The sequence below is a fragment of the Loxodonta africana genome, chromosome 11 (genome assembly GCF_030014295.1).
Source record: "Loxodonta africana isolate mLoxAfr1 chromosome 11, mLoxAfr1.hap2, whole genome shotgun sequence".
NCBI lineage: Eukaryota > Metazoa > Chordata > Mammalia > Proboscidea > Elephantidae > Loxodonta > Loxodonta africana.
This window is the reverse complement of record NC_087352.1, coordinates 3,511,238-3,531,383: the sequence shown is the minus strand read 5'-3', so window position 1 is coordinate 3,531,383 and position 20,146 is coordinate 3,511,238. Positions and strand designations below refer to the sequence as shown.

At 53.8% G+C, this 20,146-nt stretch overlaps 2 protein-coding genes across 7 annotated transcripts in view; one reads left to right on the top strand and one right to left on the bottom strand.

Moving 5' to 3' along the window:
- The first annotated feature begins 418 nt into the window (after nucleotides 1–418).
- MAP4K1 (mitogen-activated protein kinase kinase kinase kinase 1) lies at nucleotides 419–17,977 on the top strand. Of its 6 annotated transcripts, none has more exons than XM_064293603.1 (31): nucleotides 419–630; nucleotides 794–851; nucleotides 976–1,066; nucleotides 1,918–1,982; nucleotides 3,555–3,610; nucleotides 3,703–3,750; nucleotides 3,929–3,971; nucleotides 4,067–4,139; nucleotides 5,018–5,149; nucleotides 5,613–5,675; nucleotides 5,815–5,896; nucleotides 6,602–6,718; nucleotides 6,962–7,040; nucleotides 7,510–7,690; nucleotides 7,772–7,816; nucleotides 8,819–8,861; nucleotides 9,296–9,449; nucleotides 9,528–9,610; nucleotides 9,985–10,069; nucleotides 10,912–10,988; nucleotides 11,080–11,140; nucleotides 12,274–12,382; nucleotides 12,467–12,525; nucleotides 12,730–12,833; nucleotides 13,473–13,647; nucleotides 14,096–14,158; nucleotides 14,363–14,452; nucleotides 14,534–14,604; nucleotides 15,003–15,049; nucleotides 15,251–15,306; nucleotides 17,795–17,977. In XM_064293603.1, exons 1-30 carry the CDS (start codon nucleotides 532–534, stop codon nucleotides 15,264–15,266), a joined length of 2,469 nt encoding a protein of 822 aa, XP_064149673.1. In that variant the 5' UTR covers nucleotides 419–531; the 3' UTR covers nucleotides 15,267–15,306; nucleotides 17,795–17,977. The 6 variants fall into 6 exon arrangements, with proteins under 6 accessions (XP_064149673.1, XP_064149671.1, XP_064149674.1 ...); XM_064293601.1 differs by lacking the exons at nucleotides 15,003–15,049; nucleotides 17,795–17,977 and adding an exon at nucleotides 17,359–17,775 and having other exon boundaries at nucleotides 7,510–7,568; nucleotides 7,647–7,690; XM_064293604.1 differs by lacking the exon at nucleotides 17,795–17,977 and adding an exon at nucleotides 17,359–17,471.
- An 83-nt stretch (nucleotides 17,978–18,060) lies between these two features.
- Nucleotides 18,061–20,146, bottom strand: part of RYR1 (ryanodine receptor 1) — a 134,551-nt gene continuing 132,465 nt past the window's right edge. The window contains exons 100-104 of the mRNA XM_064293608.1: nucleotides 19,712–19,868; nucleotides 19,217–19,281; nucleotides 19,020–19,120; nucleotides 18,774–18,825; nucleotides 18,061–18,302 (exon numbers count right to left, since the gene is read on the bottom strand). Coding sequence (XP_064149678.1) covers nucleotides 18,207–18,302; nucleotides 18,774–18,825; nucleotides 19,020–19,120; nucleotides 19,217–19,281; nucleotides 19,712–19,868 — 471 coding nt within the window. The 3' untranslated portion in view covers nucleotides 18,061–18,206. The remainder of the gene's footprint in view (nucleotides 18,303–18,773; nucleotides 18,826–19,019; nucleotides 19,121–19,216; nucleotides 19,282–19,711; nucleotides 19,869–20,146) is intronic.

Genomic DNA, 20,146 nt, shown 5'->3' with positions numbered 1-20,146 from the left:
GGTATACAGACATGTACCACGTCTACAGATTTGCACACCCCACAGGCGGTAACACATAAGTGCATGTATGTATCCCAGGTGAACGGGCAATGTACACTGCGTAGCCATCTCCTGTGCAAACCTGCCACCTCCGTGTAGTGGCCAAACCCTCATGCACACAGCAGAGGTTCAACTATGGTTTTTCACTCCCACCCAGAACTGGAAAGGGGCCTGCTGGGGCACCCCCCCCAGGTCACAATTAAGATCGTTTGCATCTCATTTACATCCAGTCCTACACCCTAGGGGTGGAGGGGGGTCCCCTGGGTCCTGACAAAAGCTGCCCCTCACAGGCTGTCAGGGCCCAGGGGACAGGGGGTGGAGCTGGCTGCACAGCCCTGTGCTGGGGCAGGAAGCGAGAGTGGGGAGGGGGAAGGCCACAGCCCGCGGAGGCAAGGCGGGTGCAGGGCGTGTAGAGAGGGAAGGAGGTGCCAGCGCTTGAGCCCTGTGGCCCTGCTGGCCCCCTGGGCTCAGGCCCAGCTCCAGCCTCCAGGGATGGACTTCGTGGATCCCGACATCTTTAATAGGGACCCCCGGGACCATTACGACCTGCTGCAGCGGCTGGGGGGCGGCACTTATGGGGAAGTTTTCAAGGTGAGGGGCCCCTTCCCCCACCTCCAGTCTGTCTTCATCACCCTCAAAGCAGAGAAGGCCCGGGAAGGGAAGGGAATGCAAGAGGGCCTGGCCTTGGCTCCGGGATGCTGAGGAGGGACTCAGGCATGTGGCACCCGTCTGACTGCTAACTTCCCCTTACAAGGCTCGAGACAAGGTGACTGGGGACCTGATGGCATTGAAGATGGTGAAGATGGAGCCTGGTGAGGCGAAGATCCAGGAGCTCCCTCCCCATACCCTCACCCCCACCTCCTGGGACACTGGGGCCACCTCCCCCATGACCCCCTCTCTGCAGCCGCTTTTTCTCTCCCCCACCTGTCCTCACAGATGACGATGTCTCCACTCTTCAGAAGGAAATCCTCATCTTGAAAACCTGCCGGCACGCCAACATCGTGGCCTACCATGGGACTTACCTCTGGTAAGGAGCCTAAGACCTGCCCCAGGACCCAGCCCAGCCCCCAACCTGTTCCGGGCCCCCAACCTGATCTCTAATCCTGAAGTCTTATTTCTGAACAGGGCATCCCTAACTTGATCCCCAAATCTGGACCCCTGTTTCTGATCAGGATGCCTCCTAACCTGGTCCCTAATTCTGCACTTCCATTTCTGACCTGGGTACCCTAACCTGATCTCTAACCTTGAACCCTCATTTCTCACTGGGGCACCCTCTAATCGGATCCCCAGTCCAGAAATTCCATTTCTGACCACAGGTCCCCAAATTGATCCCTCCATAGTGACTAAATCTGATACCTGAGTCCCCTAAAGCTAATCTCTCATCATCCTGCCCTTTGGGTCCTCCAGCTTCATTCCCTGCTTCTTATGCAGAGAATTGCCCCAGTGATGACCACTATCCCCAGACCTGGCCTCCTGGGCCCCCACCATCCCTTCCCAGCCTCCCCAACCTGTGAGATGCTTGTTTGGCCCAGTCTCCTAGGTTATCACAGGACGCAGAGAGTCTCCTGGGTTTGGAGCACAAAGACTTGGGTTCTAGTCTAGTTGACCCTGAAAGTACATTTCCTCTCTGAACCTCAACTTTGCCATCTGTAAGACGGGAATGGAAAGATCTCACTCTGGTGGGCAAGGCGAGATGGAGAGATGACAGCTGTTACATTAGAGTGCTTGTTGAACCAGAACAAGACAAGAGGTGGACCAGCGGCTCCTTCTTATAAACGATAACATTGCTGCCGCTATTGCTGCTGTCGTTATTATATTGTTAACGTTCTTCTATTATCGTGTCGTTACGATATTATTGTCACTTCTGGTTTGTTGTAGGCTGCAGAAGCTCTGGATCTGCATGGAATTCTGTGGGGCTGGCTCTCTCCAGGACATCTACCAAGGTGAGAGGAAGGACAAGGGATCCTCAAATCCACCCCACTTCTCCTGTCTCTCCCTGTCTGTCTTATTTGCATCTCTCTGGGACAGTCTGGTCCCCTGCTTTACACACTGTAGCCCTCCTCTGGCCCTGGCCTGACAATGCTTACTATGCCGCAGTGACCCAGTGAGCCCTGGACCCTGTCCCCAAGGACTTGACAGCCCAGCCTGAGCCTCTCTGCCTTCCATGACCCCCTCACCCTCCACTCTCCATCTTTGTCTCCCTGTCTGCATTTTCGTGCCAGTGTCTCTCAGTGCGGTTGAGTATTTCTGTATTTCTGGTTCATAGTAGGTACTCACGTTTTCACTGAAAATGAATTTCTGGGTCTCTCTCAGCTTGCCTTTCACCCTCTCTGAGAATCTGAGAATTTGAATTTCTGATTCCCTCCAGCTCGAACCTCAAATGTCAGAAAAGGAGGAACGTCATTAGTTCTCAGATGGGGGAAACTGAGGCCCACAGAGAGGAAGTGATTCATAGAGGCAGTCTGTCAGACTTGGTCTGTCTGTCCTGTTTCTTGTCTCTCTCACTTGTTTCCTCTATACCCCTCTGTGTCTTTCTTTTTAAACATGTCTGTCTTCCCACGTTTTAGTCCTTGACCATCTCTTCTTGTCTCAGTCTCAGTTTGGATCTGTCTCTGCATTCCCTCGCTTTGCAAGATCACTTCACTTTCTCGCTCAGAGCCCTCTGCGGCTCCCATTTCCCTCCAAATAGAACCCCAGGTCCTTATCATGGCCCGCAGAGCCTGACCTGCCCCCAAGCTGCCCGACCTCACCTCCTACACTTTCCTTTTCCCCTAGTCAGCTCACCCACCTTCTGTCTTTCAAACTCATCAGGCACACTCCCACCTCCCGGCCTTGGCACTTGCCGTTCCCCCTCGGAGTGGGGCTGCTCCCATCCCTACCCCGCTGCCATCTTTTTCCAGAAGCCTTCTCTGACCAGCCTGGGAAGAATTTTTTTAGCCTTCCCCACGTATTACCCATTCTCCTTTCCTGCCTTGTTTTCCTTCTTACCATGTATTAACATCGCATAGACTATACCGCTTTTGTATCTTGTTTGCTATCATCTGTACTACTGGTGGAGCCCTGGTGGCTTAGTGGTTAAGTGTTTGGCTGCTAACCAAGCAGTCGATAGTTCGAATCCACCAGCTGCTTTTTGGAAACCCCATGGGGCAGTTCTCCTCTGCCCTACAGGGTCACTATGAGTCGTTTTGGTTTCCTCCCACTGGAACATTCTTCCCAGGAGAGCAAGGAGCTCAGTTTTATTCACAGCTGTATCCCCAGTGCCATCTGCACCCCTGCCTGTAGACGCTCAATGAAAATCTGCTGGATGAATCTCGGTCTGTGTGGCCCTCCAGCCTGTGTTTCCTTGTATTGCTGCCTCTTTGTTGCTGACCACCCTCTGTTGCCCCTCCCACTTGTCCCAGCCTATCTCCCCCACCCCTGGGGCATGTTCCCAGTCAGTATGAGTGGGGGTCAGGGACACCCAGACCAAGGTTTCTTGGCCGCCCCCCCAATGCTGGGCCATGTCACGTTTGCAGTGACGGGCCCGCTGTCCGAGCTCCAGATCAGCTATGTCTGCCGGGAAGTCCTGCAGGTGAGGAGAGGCCTGGGTGGGCCTGGGTGGGGCAGGGCTCTGCTCACACTCCCGCCCCCACTCACAGCCGCCTTGTCCACCCTCCTCCCCAGGGACTAGCCTATCTACACTCACAGAAGAAGATACACAGGGACATCAAGGTGGTGGTCTGGGGGTGCCGTGCTTTTGGGGGGTGGGGCTCTAAGGGCATAAGGGTGGCACCTGGGGGCTCAGGAAACAGGGTGGTGTTGAGTGTGGGGTGGTGGGCCCAGCCGTGGGCTGTGGGGGGTGTCTCTGACACCCACAGAGCCCGCTCTAACCCCCTTCCCGCCCACCCAGGGAGCCAACATTCTCATCAATGATGCCGGGGAGGTCAGACTTGGTGAGTGCAGCTGGTGGGGGTTGGTAGGGGGACTGGTTGAGGGGCTTGGGTGGATGGGAGACCCCAGGTCACTCTGTCCCTCTCTCTGCCTCCAGCTGACTTTGGTATCTCGGCCCAGATCGGGGCAACACTGGCTCGACGCCTCTCCTTCATTGGGACACCCTACTGGTGAGCGGTCCTTGACGGGCAGCTAGGGGTGGGGTGGGGGTAGTGGCTTTTCCCACCCTGGTTGTCTAGGAATCACCTTCCTGGCTCCTGCCCCTTATCCCTGCCTCAGTCTTTCTCTGTAGAACATTCCATAGTCCTCTTTGGCTCTCTCTGGAGTTTCGCGTTTCTCCACAGGCGTTTCCCTGCCTGTTTCTCTGTGTTTGTGTCGGTTTTTATCTTCCTCTCTCTGCCTGTCCCGCTCTGCCTATTTCTCTCTTTTCCTCCAGGTCAGTCCATGGCTCTCCTGTCCTTTGTTTCTCTCTCACTCTCACACACTGTTTCTCTCTCTATGCTTTTCTGTTCCTCTGTCTTTATCTTTCTGTATCTATTTCTTTTTTTTTTTTTAATTTTTTAAAATTGTGCTTTAGATGAAGGTTTACAAAGCAAATTAGTTTCTCGTTAAGTAATTAATACACATTTTGTTTTGTGACATTGGTTGCCAACCCAGAACATGTCAACACTCTGCCCTTCTCGACCTCAGGTTTCCCATTACCAGCCTTCCTGTCCCCTCCTGCCTTCTCATCCTTGCCCCTGGGCTGGTGTGCTCGTTTAGTCTTGTTTTGTTTTTTGGGCCTGTCTGATCTTTGGCTGAATGATGAACCTCAGGACTGACTTCAGTGCTGAGCTAAAAGGGTGTCTGGGGGCATACTCCTCAGGGTTTCTGTGTCTGTATTTCTTCTCTCTCCGTCTGGCCTTCTATGCCACATCTCCCCTTGCTCCCTTTGCCTGTTCTCCTTCTCCTTGTCTCTCTTCACCCCCAACTCCCCAGGAGTCTCTTCCCCTCTCTCCCCTTGCCCTCCTTGTGCCATCCCTGGCTCTCTGAGGGTCTCTGCCCCCAGGATGGCTCCGGAAGTGGCAGCTGTGGCCCTGAAAGGGGGATACAATGAGCTGTGTGACATCTGGTCCCTGGGCATCACAGCCATCGAACTGGCCGAGCTAGAGCCCCCGCTCTTTGACGTGCACCCTCTCCGGTAGGTGTTAGAAGCCCCCTGGGGCTTCAAGATCCCATCCAGCCCTGACCCTGAATCCTCCTCCCCAACCTGCTTTGCCACATCAAGATCTCCCTACAGGAGACCCCTGTTCCTCGAGCCCAGTCTGAGATCCCCGAGGGTTCCCCCAATGCAAAAAGCCTTATCTTCAGTCCCATACACTACCCAAACCCAGTGCCGTCGAGTCGATTCCGACTCGTTATCCCATAGGGGACCCCAAAGCCAGGTCCTCATCTTGAGCCTCCTTCTGCAGATGCCATAGATCTATGATGTGATCAATGGCTCCCCCTAGAGGTGGCATCCTTGTGTGTTGTAAAACCTGAACCTCCTTCTCATCCTCTCCCTGACCTCAGTGCTGTCTGGGAGGGTCTGGGGACCTCTCATGCCATGAGGTCTGACCCCCAAGTAGGGATGTGAACCTCATGTTCCCTTCCTACTCCTCTAGAGTTCTGTTCCTCATGACCAAGAGTGGTTACCAGCCCCCACGGCTGAAGGAAAAGGGTAAATGGTGAGAGAAGCTGATAGGAGGGAGAGCAGAGGGAGGGAGGGAGGGCGGCGGAAGGGAGGGAGGGCAGAGGCACGGTTGGTTGGTCTGATGGGAAGGTCTCTGGTCCCCTCACTCCAGAACCTGGTTTCTCTCTCCCAAGGTCGGCTGCCTTCCACAACTTTGTCAAAGTTACCCTCACTAAGAACCCCAAGAAACGACCTGGCGCCACCAAGATGCTCAGTGTAAACCTCCCCTCTATGAGAAACCCTCCCCCCCAAGTCTTGTCACCCCTAGAAATCCCCAGGGCTTTCCACAACTTCCTCATGGTCCTTTCAAAGTCTCTGTCGTTGTTGTCACGTGCTGTCAAGTTGGTTCCGACTTATAGCCACCCTATAGACAGAGTGGAGCTGCCCCATAGGGTTTCTGAGGCCATAATCTTTACTGGAGCAGATCGCCAGGGTTTTTGCCCTGTGGAGCAGCTGGTGGATTTGAACCACCAACCTTTGAGTTAGCAGCTAAGCGCTTAGCCATCGTGCCACCAGGGCTCCTTTCAAAGTCTTTAGTTCCCCCAGAATTTCCCAGAATCTGCCAAATCCCTCCAAATTGTACCCCAGACTTCTCCAAGGTCCCCTGAGTTGTTAGAGTGCACACATTTCCAAGGGCCTCAAAACCCAATCCTGAATGCCCTCTTGAATTCCAGGGGACCCTCAGTTCTCTCCAAGATACCTCTGGAATGCTCTAACCCCCGCCTCTTAGGAATCCTAAAGTTTTCTAGTCCCTTAAAATTACTCAGAATTCCCAGGTCTCTGAATTCTCCAGACTTCCCTGCCCTTTCCCTCAGTTGGCAGCTCCCCTCCAGATCCCTAGATAAGTTCTCAGGATCCTATGCCAGCCCTTTGCCCCACACCAGCCCTCTGTGTGCTGACCCTCTCCTACCCCTCCCCCAGCATCAACTGGTATCCCAGCCTGGGCTAAACAGAGGCTTGATCCTAGACCTTCTTGACAAACTGAAGAATCCGGTGAAGGGGGCCCCAGTTGGTGAGACTGAGGACGAGGAGCCTGAGGTGAGGAGTCCTGGCTGACGAAGGTACTGGAACCTCCTGGCCTTTGCTCAGGCTGTTCCTTCTGCCTGGAGTGCCTTCCTGCTGCCTCCCTCAGGAGGAGAAAAGGGGAGGAGGGATGAGGAGCTTGGCCCAGGGCTGTGTACACAGAGGGTTATGGAGAGAAGAAGGCTCGGGGGTGGGCCCACGGGTTGCTGCAGGGCTCTCTGGGGCCTTGAGCACTGATACAGATGTCCATTGACCCAGCCACCCCCTGCCATCCCTCGGCGGATCAGATCCACCCATCGGTCCAGCTCTCTGGGGATCCCAGATGCAGACTGCAGTCGTGAGTAGAGAATACTTAAGCTTGGAACACCTGATCCTATCATAGATCTAGGAGACCCCATCACACTCTGTCAGGCCCCACAGATGCTCATCACCACCCGATCCACAAAATGACCACAGGGACCTCTCACTTCCCTGATCTGCAAACAGACCCCCCTCACCACCCTGACCCCAAAAAAGACCTGCGAAATCTTTATCTCAACTCCTGATAGCCGGACAGACCCCAGAGACTCACCGAGCACTGCCTCTGACGTCCAAAAACATCTCACAAACCTCTATAACCACTTGGAGCCCCCATCTCCCTGATCCCAAACCCTGACCCCCAAATGAGACCCCTGTGAACCAAGATGCCATCAAGGGTAGTTCCAATCCCTACCACCCTGACTCCAACCCACATTCTATTCTTTCTGTCCCCAAATCCATCTTTACAACCCCCAACCCCACGTTACCTCTCTTTCCCCACCTCCCAGGGCGGCACATAGAGTTCAGGAGGCTTGGAGGAATGGAGACCAGACCGCCAGCCCACACTGTGAGACGCCTCCCCCAGCTCTCCCCAGACGCTCCCTTCTTCCCTTCAGCCACTGCTGAGCCTTCCCCTATCCCGCAGGCACTCTGCCAGCCCCCTGGAGACAGCAGGAGCAGCAGTCCCAGGTCAGGGACCCCCAAGGTGGCAGGGGAGGGGGCTGGGATGTGTGTGGGAGCTGCCTGAGGCTCATGCTTGTCACTCTTCAGGAGGCACCTCTCAGAGTCGGATGATGACTATGACGACGTGGACATGTAAGGAGAGCCCTGGCCCAAAGCCTCACACACTCCCCTCTTCCTGCAGTCCCCCAGCTTGACTCCCTACCTTCCTTCCACCCCTGATCCCTGACCCCAACTGGACCCACAAGGCAGTCACCACCTTGCTTCACCCTCAAGCCAACATCCAACCTGGCCCTCACCTTCCTTCATCCCTAGCCCCTGATCCCCAGCCCCATCCCAACTCAGCTCCTACCCACCTTCACCCCCAACCTCAGTCTCCTTTCCTTTTGCCTTCTTGAATGACCTTTGACCTGACCCCCAACTTCAGCTCCCACCTGCCCTCAACCCCAGACCTGACCCCAGTTCCTTCTGAATGTCCTGAGATCTTTCCCCACCCTCCGACTCAACCCTGGACCCTCAATCACAGACTAGTCTCTAACTCCTTCCAGATGTTTCTCCAACCCCTAGGCCCAGACCAAGACCCCAACTTCAGCCCCAACCCTCAACTCCAGGCCCTCATCTTTTTTCATATCTCACCCAATCTCAGACTGAACCGTAGCCCCTGGAAATTTCCCCAGTGCAAGACCCTCAGGCCCAGATCCAAACCTCAGCCCTAACGGGTCAGCCCCTGCCTCCATCTGCACCAGCCCGCAGGCCCTGTGTCAGCTCAGGGCCCACTCATTCATTCCACACCTCTTGTATGTAATGGGCTTATATACGGTGCTGGGCACGAAGCAGGAACCTGATTCCCAGGAGCTAGTATTACTAGTATCTGTGTTACTAGGTGGCTGTGAAGATTCGAAGAGCTTAGCACGAGACCTGACATGATGTTCGTATTCGATATCCAAGAGCTGCTCTTACTGTTGTCAACATGGCTATTAGTCTTTTAATCCTCAGCTTCAGCCTAGACGGAGTCACCCCTTACCTTTCTGACCTCAGACCCCATTCCCAGATCTCCAGCCTCCAGCCCTGAATCACCCCACCTTCCCCGAGTCCTTGTTCCCCAGACCCCGCCCTTATCCCGTCTTTGTATTTCAGCCCCACCCCTGCAGAGGACACACCTCCTCCACTGCCCCCCAAGGTAAAGCCCTGAGCCAGAAGGCCAGGGTCCTTAGATGCTGGGATACTGGGCTCTCTAGGGCTGAGAGTCTGGGACACCAGGTCCCTTAAGGGCTGAAAGACTAGGACGATGGGCATTTTGGGATCAGGAAGTGGCATCCCTGAATTTAGGGGTGAGTTTCGAAATATTAAGCCCAATGTATACTGGTAAGTGTTTGACCCTAGGGCCCCTGTTCTGCACCCGGCATTCACCCTTTAGTTGCTGGAGTGTGTGAGGTCCGGGGAAGAGGTCACAGTGGAGAGCTGGAGTGGTGGTAAGGATGTTGGGGGTGGGGGGAGGGTTTAGCTGTGTCTGAATATCAGTTCTGCCAAGGGAGCGGGGAAGCTTGGCATTGCAGGGTGCCTACTCTGAGATCATCTGACATATTTTCCCATGCCTCTTTCCTATCTCCAAAGCCCAAATTCCGTTCTCCATCAGATGAGGGTCCTGGGGACGAAGGGCAGTTGAGCCCAGGTGTGCTGGTCCGATGTGCCAGTGGGCCTCCCCCACGCACTCCCCATCTTGGGCTTCCCCCAGCCACCCACAGCCCCCACCTCACCGCCCATTCAGGTAACGGGACAGGCCAGGGTGAGGGGTGGGCAAGGGTGGGGAGGCGACAGGGGCTGATTCTCCCCTACCCCCTCTTAGAACCCTCACTCTGGAACCCAGCCCCCCGAGAACCTGACCAGCCCCCACGGCTGCCCCCCAAGAATGAAAAGATGAAGAGAAAGGTGAGGGCTCACCTCTGATGGGGCTGGGGGGGTGCCTGGCAGGGGGCCAGGAGGAGCAGTGGTGATGATAGCTGACATTTGTGGAGCATGTCCTCAATGCCAAACCTTGGCCTCATGCCTTTACATGGTGGAGCGTGTTTAAACCCTTACAGAGGTAGATATTATCCCCCATTTTACAGATGGGGAAACTGAGGCACAAAGAGAGTAAGTAACTTGCCCAAGGTCATTTACCTGTGAGAAGACAGAGGCAGGATTTCAACCATTCTTGCTCCAGAGTCTATAGTCTTAATCGCTGCCCCTTCCTGTCCCCTGCTCCCTTTTGCTGGATGCCGTCTACTGGGTCTGCTGTTCTGTCATTGTCATTGCCTCCCCAGGGATGCGCCCTCCTTGTAAAGGTGTTCAATGGCTGCCCCCTCCGGATCCACAGCACAGCTGCCTGGACACACCCCTCCACCAAAGGTGGGCATTGCGGAAGGCGGGTCTAGGGAGGAATTGGGGGGAGCCTTAATGGAAGGAGAATGACAGATAGGAGCGTCTTAATGGGAGGAGCGTGGCAAAACTGAGGCAGGACAGAACTAAGGTTGGGATTTGGGGGCCAAGTATGGGTGAAGATCAGTTTACAAGTAAAAACCAGGGAAATTAGAGTTTGGGGGCCTGCAGTGTCAGAATAGAGCAGAAAGGTCAGAGTTTGGGGTACAAGATGGTAGACAGGCGAGTTGGAGGTCAGTGTTAGGGAGGCAGGGATCAGCATCTTGGGGTCAGGAGTTTGGGATATCAGGACGCAGCAGCAAAGGTCAGAGTCTGGGGATCAAAGATGTGGAGATGACGTCAGTTGGGGGTTAATGTTAAGGAAACGGGATCAAAGTTTGGGGAGACACAGTGAACTGAAAAAGTCATATCTGGTGGAGTCAGAGTTCACGGGTCATTGCTGAGACAGGATAAGAAATTTGGGGATCAGAACTGGGCAGAGAGAGGAACAAATCTTGAAGTTTAGAGTTAGAGGGTTATTTGGGGAGACAGAGGTCTGAGTTGGGGGTCAGAACTGAGGAGACAGAGGGTCAGGACTTGCAGGTCGGAGATGGAAGAACCACCAGAATGTGGGAGGTCAGAGGTGGGTGAGAAGGGACTGGGTCAGGGTTTGAGTTCAGGTTTGGGGAAACAGGCTGGGGGTGTTGGTTTGGGAATCAGAGTTGGAGAACAGAGGATCAGAGCTGGGGCCAGTGTTTGGGGTCAGACTGGTGGGATCCGGGAGGCCCCCCAGGATGAGGCAGGTCCCAGTGTCCTTGTGTCTGATCCCCCAGAACAGCACTTGCTCCTGGGGGCAGAGGAAGGCATTTTCACCTTGAACCGGAGTGATCAGGAGGCCACGCTGGAGATGGTGAGGGGCACCATCTAGAGCAGGGCACGGGTGGGGGATGGAGGTGGGGCTCCTGCGGTGTTACAGGTGCCATCTCCCCTGTCCTCTTCAGCTCTTCCCTGGCCGGACCACCTGGGTGTACTCCATCAACAATGTCCTCATGTCTCTTTCAGGTCTGGCTGTGGGTTAGGTCAGAGGGGTGGAGGGGCAGGAGTCATGGGGCTAGGAGGTAGATGGCCACAGTGGAAAAAACTTAGGCTCCCCCTTCACAGAGTCTTCAGTTCAAATTCCAGCCACTTTTTCACTGTGGGACTTAGGGAAAGTGACTTCTGCTTCCTGACCCTCAGTTTCCCTTTCTGTAAAATGGGGCTGACAATATTTCCCGCCTCTCGATTTTGAGTTAATTCCTGCCAAAATATCTATGTATAGTCTGAAGGCAGGCCACACCCTAAGGAACTCCCCGTTCAATGGATTGACTGATTACATTACCTTAGATTACATTACAGAAGGTGATTAGATTATATTACAGAACAGCAGCTTGTCTAGTGTTTGGCAAAACCACTGGGAATCATAGCCCAGCCAAGTTGACACATACAATTAACCATCACTCCGTGTTTCTTAAACTTGTAAAATGCGTAACTACACCTGACTGGTTAAGTGTGAATAGTTTCTTACACAGCTACAAAGGTCGCTGGGTGGTTGGAAACAGTTAAGTGCTTGCACAACTGCCAGCTGAAAGGTTGAAGGTTCAAACCCACCCACAGGCATCCTGGAAGACAGGCTTGGTGATGTGCTTCCCAAAGGTCACAGCCTTAAAAACCCTATGGAGTGCGGTTCTACTCTGACACACGTGGGGTTGCCAGGAGTCAGAATTGACTCAAAGGCAATCTTTTTTCTTTTTTAATGCAGCTACAAGCACCGCAAGGGTAGGGAACATACTCATTTTATTCACCACCGTTTACCAGAGCCAAGCACAGCGGCTGGCTTACCAGTAAACCAGTTGAGGACAGGTTGATTCCGACTCCTGGTGAATCAGAGGCAGGTTGCCAGGCCTGTCTTCTGAGGCTCTTCTGAGTGGGTTCCAACTGCCAAGCTTTTGGCTAGTAGCCGAGCGTTTAACTGTTTACACCACCCAGACCCCTGTTTGCACCATAGGTTGAGGGAAAAGGAATGAATGAAAGTATTTGAGACCGGAAGCCTGGGAGTTTCAGACAAAGAGATGGGGCTGAGTGAAGGGGATGGGGGAGGGAGGGGTCTCCTGGGTCCTATAACTGCCTGTTTCCCCCAACCAACACACACACTGCAGGAAAGACCCCCCACCTGTATTCTCATAGCATCCTGGGACTGCTGGAACGGAAAGAGAGCAGATCAGGGGGTCCCATCGCTCACATTAACCCCCACCGGCTACTGGCAAGGTATCAGCCCCCAATGGCACAACCGCCCCGTATGAGCTCCCCTACTGCCGCCCCTCCCCCATTCATGCCTACCGCCTCCTGCAGAAAGAACATGGTCTCCACCAAGATCCAGGACACCAAAGGCTGCCGGGCGTGTTGTGTGGGTGAGAGACTCCCGTGGGCGTGCAGAGGGGAAGGCGGAGCTGGGCAGGGGCGGGGCTTGGGGCTGGATCCACCGGAGAAGGATGCGGAGTTAGGTCAGGGCGTCTGGGCTGGGGAGAGATGTGTGGTGGTCAGAGCCTTGGGGGAGGTGAGGGGAGGGGAGCGCAAGAAGACTGACCCTGACCCATTCCTACCCACCCCTACAGCGGAAGGTGCGAGCTCCGGGGGCCCGTTCCTGTGTGGGGCATTGGAGACGTCCGTGGTCCTGCTCCAGTGGTACCAGCCCATGAACAAGTTTCTGCTCGTCCGGGTAGGGGCCTCAGCGGCTGGGGAAGCTGAGGGTGGCGCGGCTAGGGCCTCCCTCCTTTTGCGCTTTTGTTTAAAGCTCTACGAAGCCACGCCTCCACCTGAGGCCCCACCCCAAAGCCCCAAAGCCCCTCCTACCTGCGTCCTGCGCTGCAGGACTGTCTCTCTGAGGCTGTGCTCATCCCTAGGGGCCCTAGTGGCACCGTGGTTAAGAGATCGCTGCTAACCAAAAGGTTGGCAGTTCGAATCCACCAGCTGCTCCTTGGAAACCTACTCCTACTCTGTCCTGTAGAGTTGCTAAGACTCGGAACCGACTGGAAACCTAACAACCACAACAAACTCCGCCCCACACACTTGGGCTTAATTATTCCTCAGGCCTTATGCCCCACCCTTTTAGGGCCGCTCTAGTTGAGGCCACGCCCCTGAGGCCCTGCTTCTCAGTTGCCAATGTGGCACGCCCCCACACGGAAGCCATGGCTTCTCTGAAGCTAAAAAAATATCACCCCTTAATTTCTAAACCCTCTGAGGGCTCACATCCCAAGAATGAGGGTCCAGGAAATACTTAGGAAGTCCCGGGCCAGCTTCCTTCCAAGGCCGCGCCCCAGGGATGCGCTGAGCCTGCCCCTTTCTGCGCGGCCCGTAGCAGGTGCTGTTCCCGCTGCCGTCGCCTCTGCCGGTGTTCACGCTGCTGACCGGGCCAGGCTCCGAGCTGCCCGCCGTGTGCATCGGCGTCAGCCCCGGGAGGCCGGCGAAGTCGGTGCTCTTCCACACCGTGCGCTTCGGCGCGCTGTCCTGCTGGTTGGGCGAGATGAGCACCCGTGAGTGGGCCAGGGTCTCTCTGGGGCGGGGCTGCGGGGAGGGGTCGGGCTTGTCAGTTCAGGAGGGGTGGGGCGTGGGCGGTGCTTAGCCTGAGGCATTGGTGAAAAGGGGTCCAGACGGCCCCCCCAGTCCATTATTTTAATGAGCGAGGTTGATGACGGGGCGGGATCTGGGTAGTAGGCAGGGTTTAGCCTATGTACTTGGGGAACGAGAGTCCTGGTGGCGCAGTGGTTAAAAGTTGGACTGCTAACCAAAAGGTCGGTCGTTCGAATCCACCAGCTGCTCCTCGGAAACCCTACGGGGAAGTTCTACTCTGTCCTGTAAGGTCTCTATGAGTCTGAATCGAATTGAGGCAACGCGACCCTGGGGAAAGGCGAGGGTGCCCAACAGAGGGACCGTTCTTCTTGTGAGGAGGGCTGGGTTCTTGAGCCGCTTTCTATCAAACAGAGCACAAGGGACCAGTGCAGGTGACCCAGGTGGAGGAAGACATGGTGATGGTTTTGATGGATGGTAAGAACCTTCTCCCCAACCCTCTCCCTGGCTCCACCCCGAAACCCCTCTCTGCCTTCGAAACGCTGAGCTCCTCCAGGCCTCGCCCCCTCACCCGACCCCCGACCTATTTTGCTTCTGGTATTGAATCTATTGACTGGTCTCTCAGTGACCCTCTAAGCCCCGCCTGCTGCTCTTAAAACCTTTTTTTGTATCCCATCCCAGGCTCTTTGAAGCTGGTGACCCCGGAAGGGGCTCCAGTCCGGGGGCTTCGCACCCCGGAAATTCCCATGATTGAAGCGGTGGAGGCCGTGGGTACGTGCAGGATTGGGGGGCCCAGGGTGGGGGGGGGGCTCAAGTGATCCCCAAGGGTAACGGGCACTGCTTTCCCCCCAGCTATGGTTGGGGGTCGACTCCAGGCCTTCTGGAAGCATGGAGTGCAGGTGTGGGCTCCAGGCTCAGACCAGGTAAGTCCCCCCACCGCAGCCTCCCAGCCCTGCCAGTTCAGCCATTGCATTTATCAGATGGGCTGGGAGAACTGAGTCAGGATGTGAAGACCTGGAGGAGAAGTTCTCTCCAGTCTCAGTTCAGACAGGTCCCCTTCTCTGCCCCGGGGTCTCTTGAGTCCAACTCTCATCCCGTACCACTGTGGGATCTTGTGCAAGGGATCCCTGAACCTCAGTTCCCCAACTGTAAAGGGAGGGGAGGAGAATTTAAGTTAGAGATATGTGGTTCTTTAAGAGCTTAGACCAGATGGCCAGAGTTGGAACCCAGCTGAGGGGCGTTATACAAATGACTTAACCTTCCTGTGCTTCATTTTCCACATCTGGAAAATGGGGAGAAAAATGGTGCTTATCTGTGTCAGATGCTGTCCTCACGCTCCAGCATTTTATCTTCACAATCACCCATCAGGTAGGTACTGTGATCTCCATATTAGTAATCTGATGCACAGAGAGGTTAAGAAATGTGCCTGAGATCACATAGCAGGTGAGAGGTATTGGTAAGAACGATTATTTCAGGACCTAAGGCTAGATGTTCAGACATCTCCGCGTTTCCCGGGACAGGGGAGGAGTCTTCTAGACACTGACACACACTTACTTACCTTTCCCCCAGCTGCTACAGGAGCTGAGAGACCCCACCCTCACCTTCCGTCTTCTTGGCTCCCCCAGGTATGATCTGGAGTAGAGGGGAGACAGAAGGACCCGAGAGGGGGCCTATGTGGAGAGGGCACCCTGAGGTGTCCCCGGTCACCTGGACCTTTGTCCTGGACAGTCTTTAACCTGGTCTCCTTATGACCACCCCTGCCCCCTATTGTCCATTACCCCCACAGCAGCCAAGGGGATACTTTCTTTCTTTTATTTTGCTTTAGGTGAAAGTTTACAGAGCAAAGTTTCCCATTCAATAGCTTGTACAGAAAGTATTTCATGACCTTGGTTTCATTCCCCACAATGTGTCAGCACTCTCCCCATTTCCGCCCTGGTTTCCCCACTTTCTTTTGTCCTGATTTTTTTACCCCTTCCTGTCTTCTCAACTTTGCTTTTGGTCTCATATAATTGATTGTTCTAAGGAATATGTTACTCTCGGGTGTTACTATTTATTTTATGTGCTGGCCTGTTGTTTGGCTGGGAGGTAGTCTTAGGGAATGGCTTCCTTTCCAGGTCAGAAGGGTGTCTCAGGGCCGTAGTCTTGGGGGTTCCTCCAGTCTCTGGCAGACCAGTAAGCCTGGTCTTTTTTGTGAATTTGATTTTTTGTTCTCCAGTTTTCTCTTGCTCTGTCCAGGACCCTCTGTCGTGATCCCAGTCAGAGCAGTTGGTAGTGGTAGCCGGGCACTATCTAGTTCTTCGGTCTCTGGGTCATGTAGGCTGTGGTTCATATAGTCCCCTAGCCCTTTGGACTAATTGCTCCCTTTAGTCTTTGGTCTCCTTCACTCTCCCTCATCCCAGATGGGAAGGGACCAATAGTTGTATCCTTTTTTTTATAAGACCCCTGACACTACTCACCAAAGTAGGATACAGAACATTGTCTTTATGTACTATGTTGTGCCATGTGACACAGATGTCCCCGAGTCTATGGTCCTTTCATTTTCTATTTTTAACCTTTTTATTTTGACATAGTTTTAGACTTACGGAGAAGTCACAAAAACAAAGAAAAAATTATTTTGTATCCTCTTCATTGAGATTTCCCAGATGATAACTTAAAAAAAAAAACCACATTTGCTTTATCCTTCTCTTTCCCTTTCTCTCTCTCTCTTTTTGAACCATTTAAGAGTAAGTTGCAAACGTGATGTCCATTACTTCTAAATACTTCAGTGTCTTTTTCCTAAATCAAAGCAAAGACGTGCTTTTACGTAACCGCATCGCAGCCCTCAAAATTAAGAACTCTGAGATATCACCATCTTCTAATCCGTACATCATTCCAGATTCACTAGTTGTCCCAACGATGTCTTTTAAAACAAAGTAACATATATATTTTTTCTGGTCCAGGATCCAATCCAGGATCACAGGTTGCATTTAGGAGCCATGTTTCTTTGGTCTTTCACCTGGGATAATTCTTCAGACTTTGTCTGTCCTGACTTTGATACTTTTAAAGAGTACAGGGAAGTTGTTTTGTCAGTGTTCCTCAGGTAGGTTTGTTTGGGGTTTCCAGGCTATGCGTTTTTTGGCATGAATACCAAAAGTGATGCGGTGTGCTTCTCAGTACATCATATCCTGGAGGCACAAAGTCATTTTGTCCTGTTACTGGTGGTGTCATTTGGTTAAGGTGGAATCAGCCAGGTTTCTCTCCTGTAAAGTTACTCTCTTTACTTTTGTAGTAATAAATATCTTTGGGGGAGACTCATTGAGACTATGTAAATATATTGATTTTCATCAGACTTTCACCCACTACTTTTAGCATCTCTTGATGATTTTTGCCTGAACCTCTTATTATTAGGAGGGTTACCAAATGGTGATGTTCTCCTTCTACCATTCCTTCTACATTTATCAGCTGGCATTCCCCTGTAGGAAAGAGCTGTCCCTTCTCCACCATCACTTTGTCTTTGTATGGTCTCATGGGTTTCCATCCTATTCTGTGGGCTATAATCCATTACCATCATTATTTATTTTGATGCACAAATAGTCCCAGATTTAGCCAGTGGGAAACCCTTCAAGGAACCCGTGTCCTTTTGATGTGCCAGGGGGTTGTTTTAAAATCTAAATCTGATTGTGTCACTCTCCTTGTAGCCTCAAGACAAATACCCAGTCCTGGTCACTGGCCACAGCCCGCAAGGCTGTGACATCTCCAGCCAAGCCCCGGGCTCCTTCTCACCTCAAAGCCTTTGCACAGGCTGTTCCCTCTGCCCAGAACACTCTTCTCTACCTGTTCCACCAAGTTCCTCCTGAGCCTCCTACAGGTTGCAGCTTCACCATTCATTCTTTGGGGGCGCCTTAGCTGACCTCCTGAGTTAGGTTTCCCTGCTTCTTTGTACTCATGTTATTCCCTGATTCACGTTGGTCTCCCACTCTAGCTGTGACCTCCCCAAAGGCAGCGACCACATCTGCACATTCGCTGCTACAGCTCTGCATCGGGGTGGCACAGCCTCTGTAACTACTCTGTGAAGGAATAAATGGACAAATGAATGAATGAATGAATGAACTGACTTCTCCCTTCCTTCCCCAGGCCTGTGGTGGTGGAGACGCGTCCAGCCGATGATCCCACTGCCCCTAGTAACCTCTACATCCAGGAATGAGTCGCTGGGGCAGGGGGTGTTAGGAAGCATCCTTGCACTCCGCTCCCCATCAGACACACACTAGTGGTCATGCCATGTCCTTGTCTCCAAATAAACATGACTTTAGCCTCTGCTGTCATTTGTTTTTCAGAAGGGAGAGCAGAATTCCTGGATGCCATTCCCCCCACCCCCAATCCAACAACCCAACACAGTGGTGTCAAGGGCATAGCACAGACTTTATTTCTCCAGTACATGGTCACCTCTCCCCCAGATGCCTGGGGAGAGGGGAGGGGTTGGGGGCAAAGGGGTTTGCCGTGAGAATAAGGCACTTGAGGTGGGGGTGGAGGGCCAGCTGGGGGTGTCTCAGCTAAGCTGGTCCTCATACTGCTTGCGGAAACAGTCACCAGCCGGGAAGAAATCCCAACATCTCTCCTGGTACATCTTCCAGACATAAGACTCCTGGAGTTTCAGGGAGGGGGAGAGCCAGGTGGTCACATCCTGAAAGGCTTTATACGTCCTTTTTATTATCCCCTGGTGGAACCCACCAAATGCACCCCACAAAAAAGATGCTGCAGTCGGCTTCCCATTAAGATTAAACACCCAAACCAAATCTGTTGCCATCAAATGGATTCCCATTCATAGCGACCCTACAGGAAAGAGAACTGCCCCATAGGGTTTCCAAAGAGCGGCTTGTGGATTCCAACTGCCGACCTTTTGGTTAGCAGCCCAACTCTTAACCACTGTGCCTCCAGGGCTCCCCATAACGACTACAGCCTTGGAAACCCTGGGGGGCAGTTCTACTTTGTCCTACAGGGTTGCTGTGAGTCCTTATGGACTCCACGGCTACTCATGGCAACTGGCTTTTGGGGTTCGGTTCTCGTTAATTCTCTCGGTGCCCTGCCCATTGTGCTCCCATTGACACTCCCTTACCTGACCGGTGTGTTCTGTCTCGTCTTTGTTTATCAGATACATCAGGAAAAACCTGTGGGGGCGGGGGGCAGCAGGAGACTTGTCAGGACCGCCTTTCCCTTCTCCTGATTGGCTAGCTGGTTATTCACGGGCTACCACACAAACAGCTTCCAGAAAGGCCGAGGCGCATCCCACCCCCTACCCCGCCACCCCGCAGCCGCCGGCCACACCCCCGCCCTCCTGATTGGCTAGCGGGTCTGCGCTCACATGTAATTGGCCAGGTTGTGCTCCTCTAGCGTGTGGGTCTCGAACCCGTGCGGTGTCGTGTCAAAGTAGTCGCTACCAATTCCGCAGATGAAGCACTTGGTCTGTGGATGGTGGGAGGCATCAGAGTCGAGGCCCAGTTGACCTCCTCAAACCAACGGCCCCTTAATCCCTCTAGGTCGCCCCCAAGCATGACCCACCTCCATGTCCTCTTTCACTTGCTCTTGCTGGTCTCGGAGCTCACCAAAAGCGTCAATGATGAGACCTGGGTGACAGGGCACAGGTCAGTGTCCCACCTGTAACCCAGCTCAGACTCCTTGCTCCCCTGGTTGCGGATCTCTGGGCCTTGCCTTTCACCACCTGCCCGTCTCCCCAGTCTCACACCGCTTCCTAAGAATGATAACACCTAGCACTTACTGAGCACTTACTATGTGCCAGACACTCGGCATGTATGATGGTTCACTTAATCCCCACAACAACCCTATGAGGGAGGTTAGTTGGGGTATCATTAACACCCCCCATTTTACAGATGGAGAAACTTAAGCCCAAAGAGGTCGCTTGCCCAAGCTCTCACAGAGAGAGGCAGAGCCAGGGTTTGAATCCAGGCAGACTGGAAGCCCGGCCTGCACTCTTAGCCATGGGCGATCCTGCCTCTGCACCAAGCCCCTTCTCCCAAGACCCCAGTCAGCCCTGACCCTGGATGATGGCCAGCAGGATGACAATGACGAAGAAGAAGAAAGTGATGTCGAAGACCACCCGGTACAGTTCGTACTCGTCGCCTGCTGGGTCCTCAATCTCATCCCCAATGCCTCCGCCAGCCCGGACGCCCACGTACATGTGAAACAGGTAACACTGGGGAGGGGGGAGGGGAGAGGAACATAATGGTCACTTACCAATCGTCCAAATTCACTGACTACCCACCGGGGCTGGAGACACAGCAGTGACCGAGACAGCCTTGGGCCCTGTCATGTGATAGCCCAGAAGCGGTCGGGGCTATCACAGGGAAAGCACAGGGGTCGGGCCGGGACGCGGGAGGCGCGAGAGGAGGCGTCGGGCCGGGACAGAGGAGGCGCAAGCAGAGGGATCGGGCCCGACAGGGGAGGCGCGGGCAGAGGGTCGGGGCGGGACGC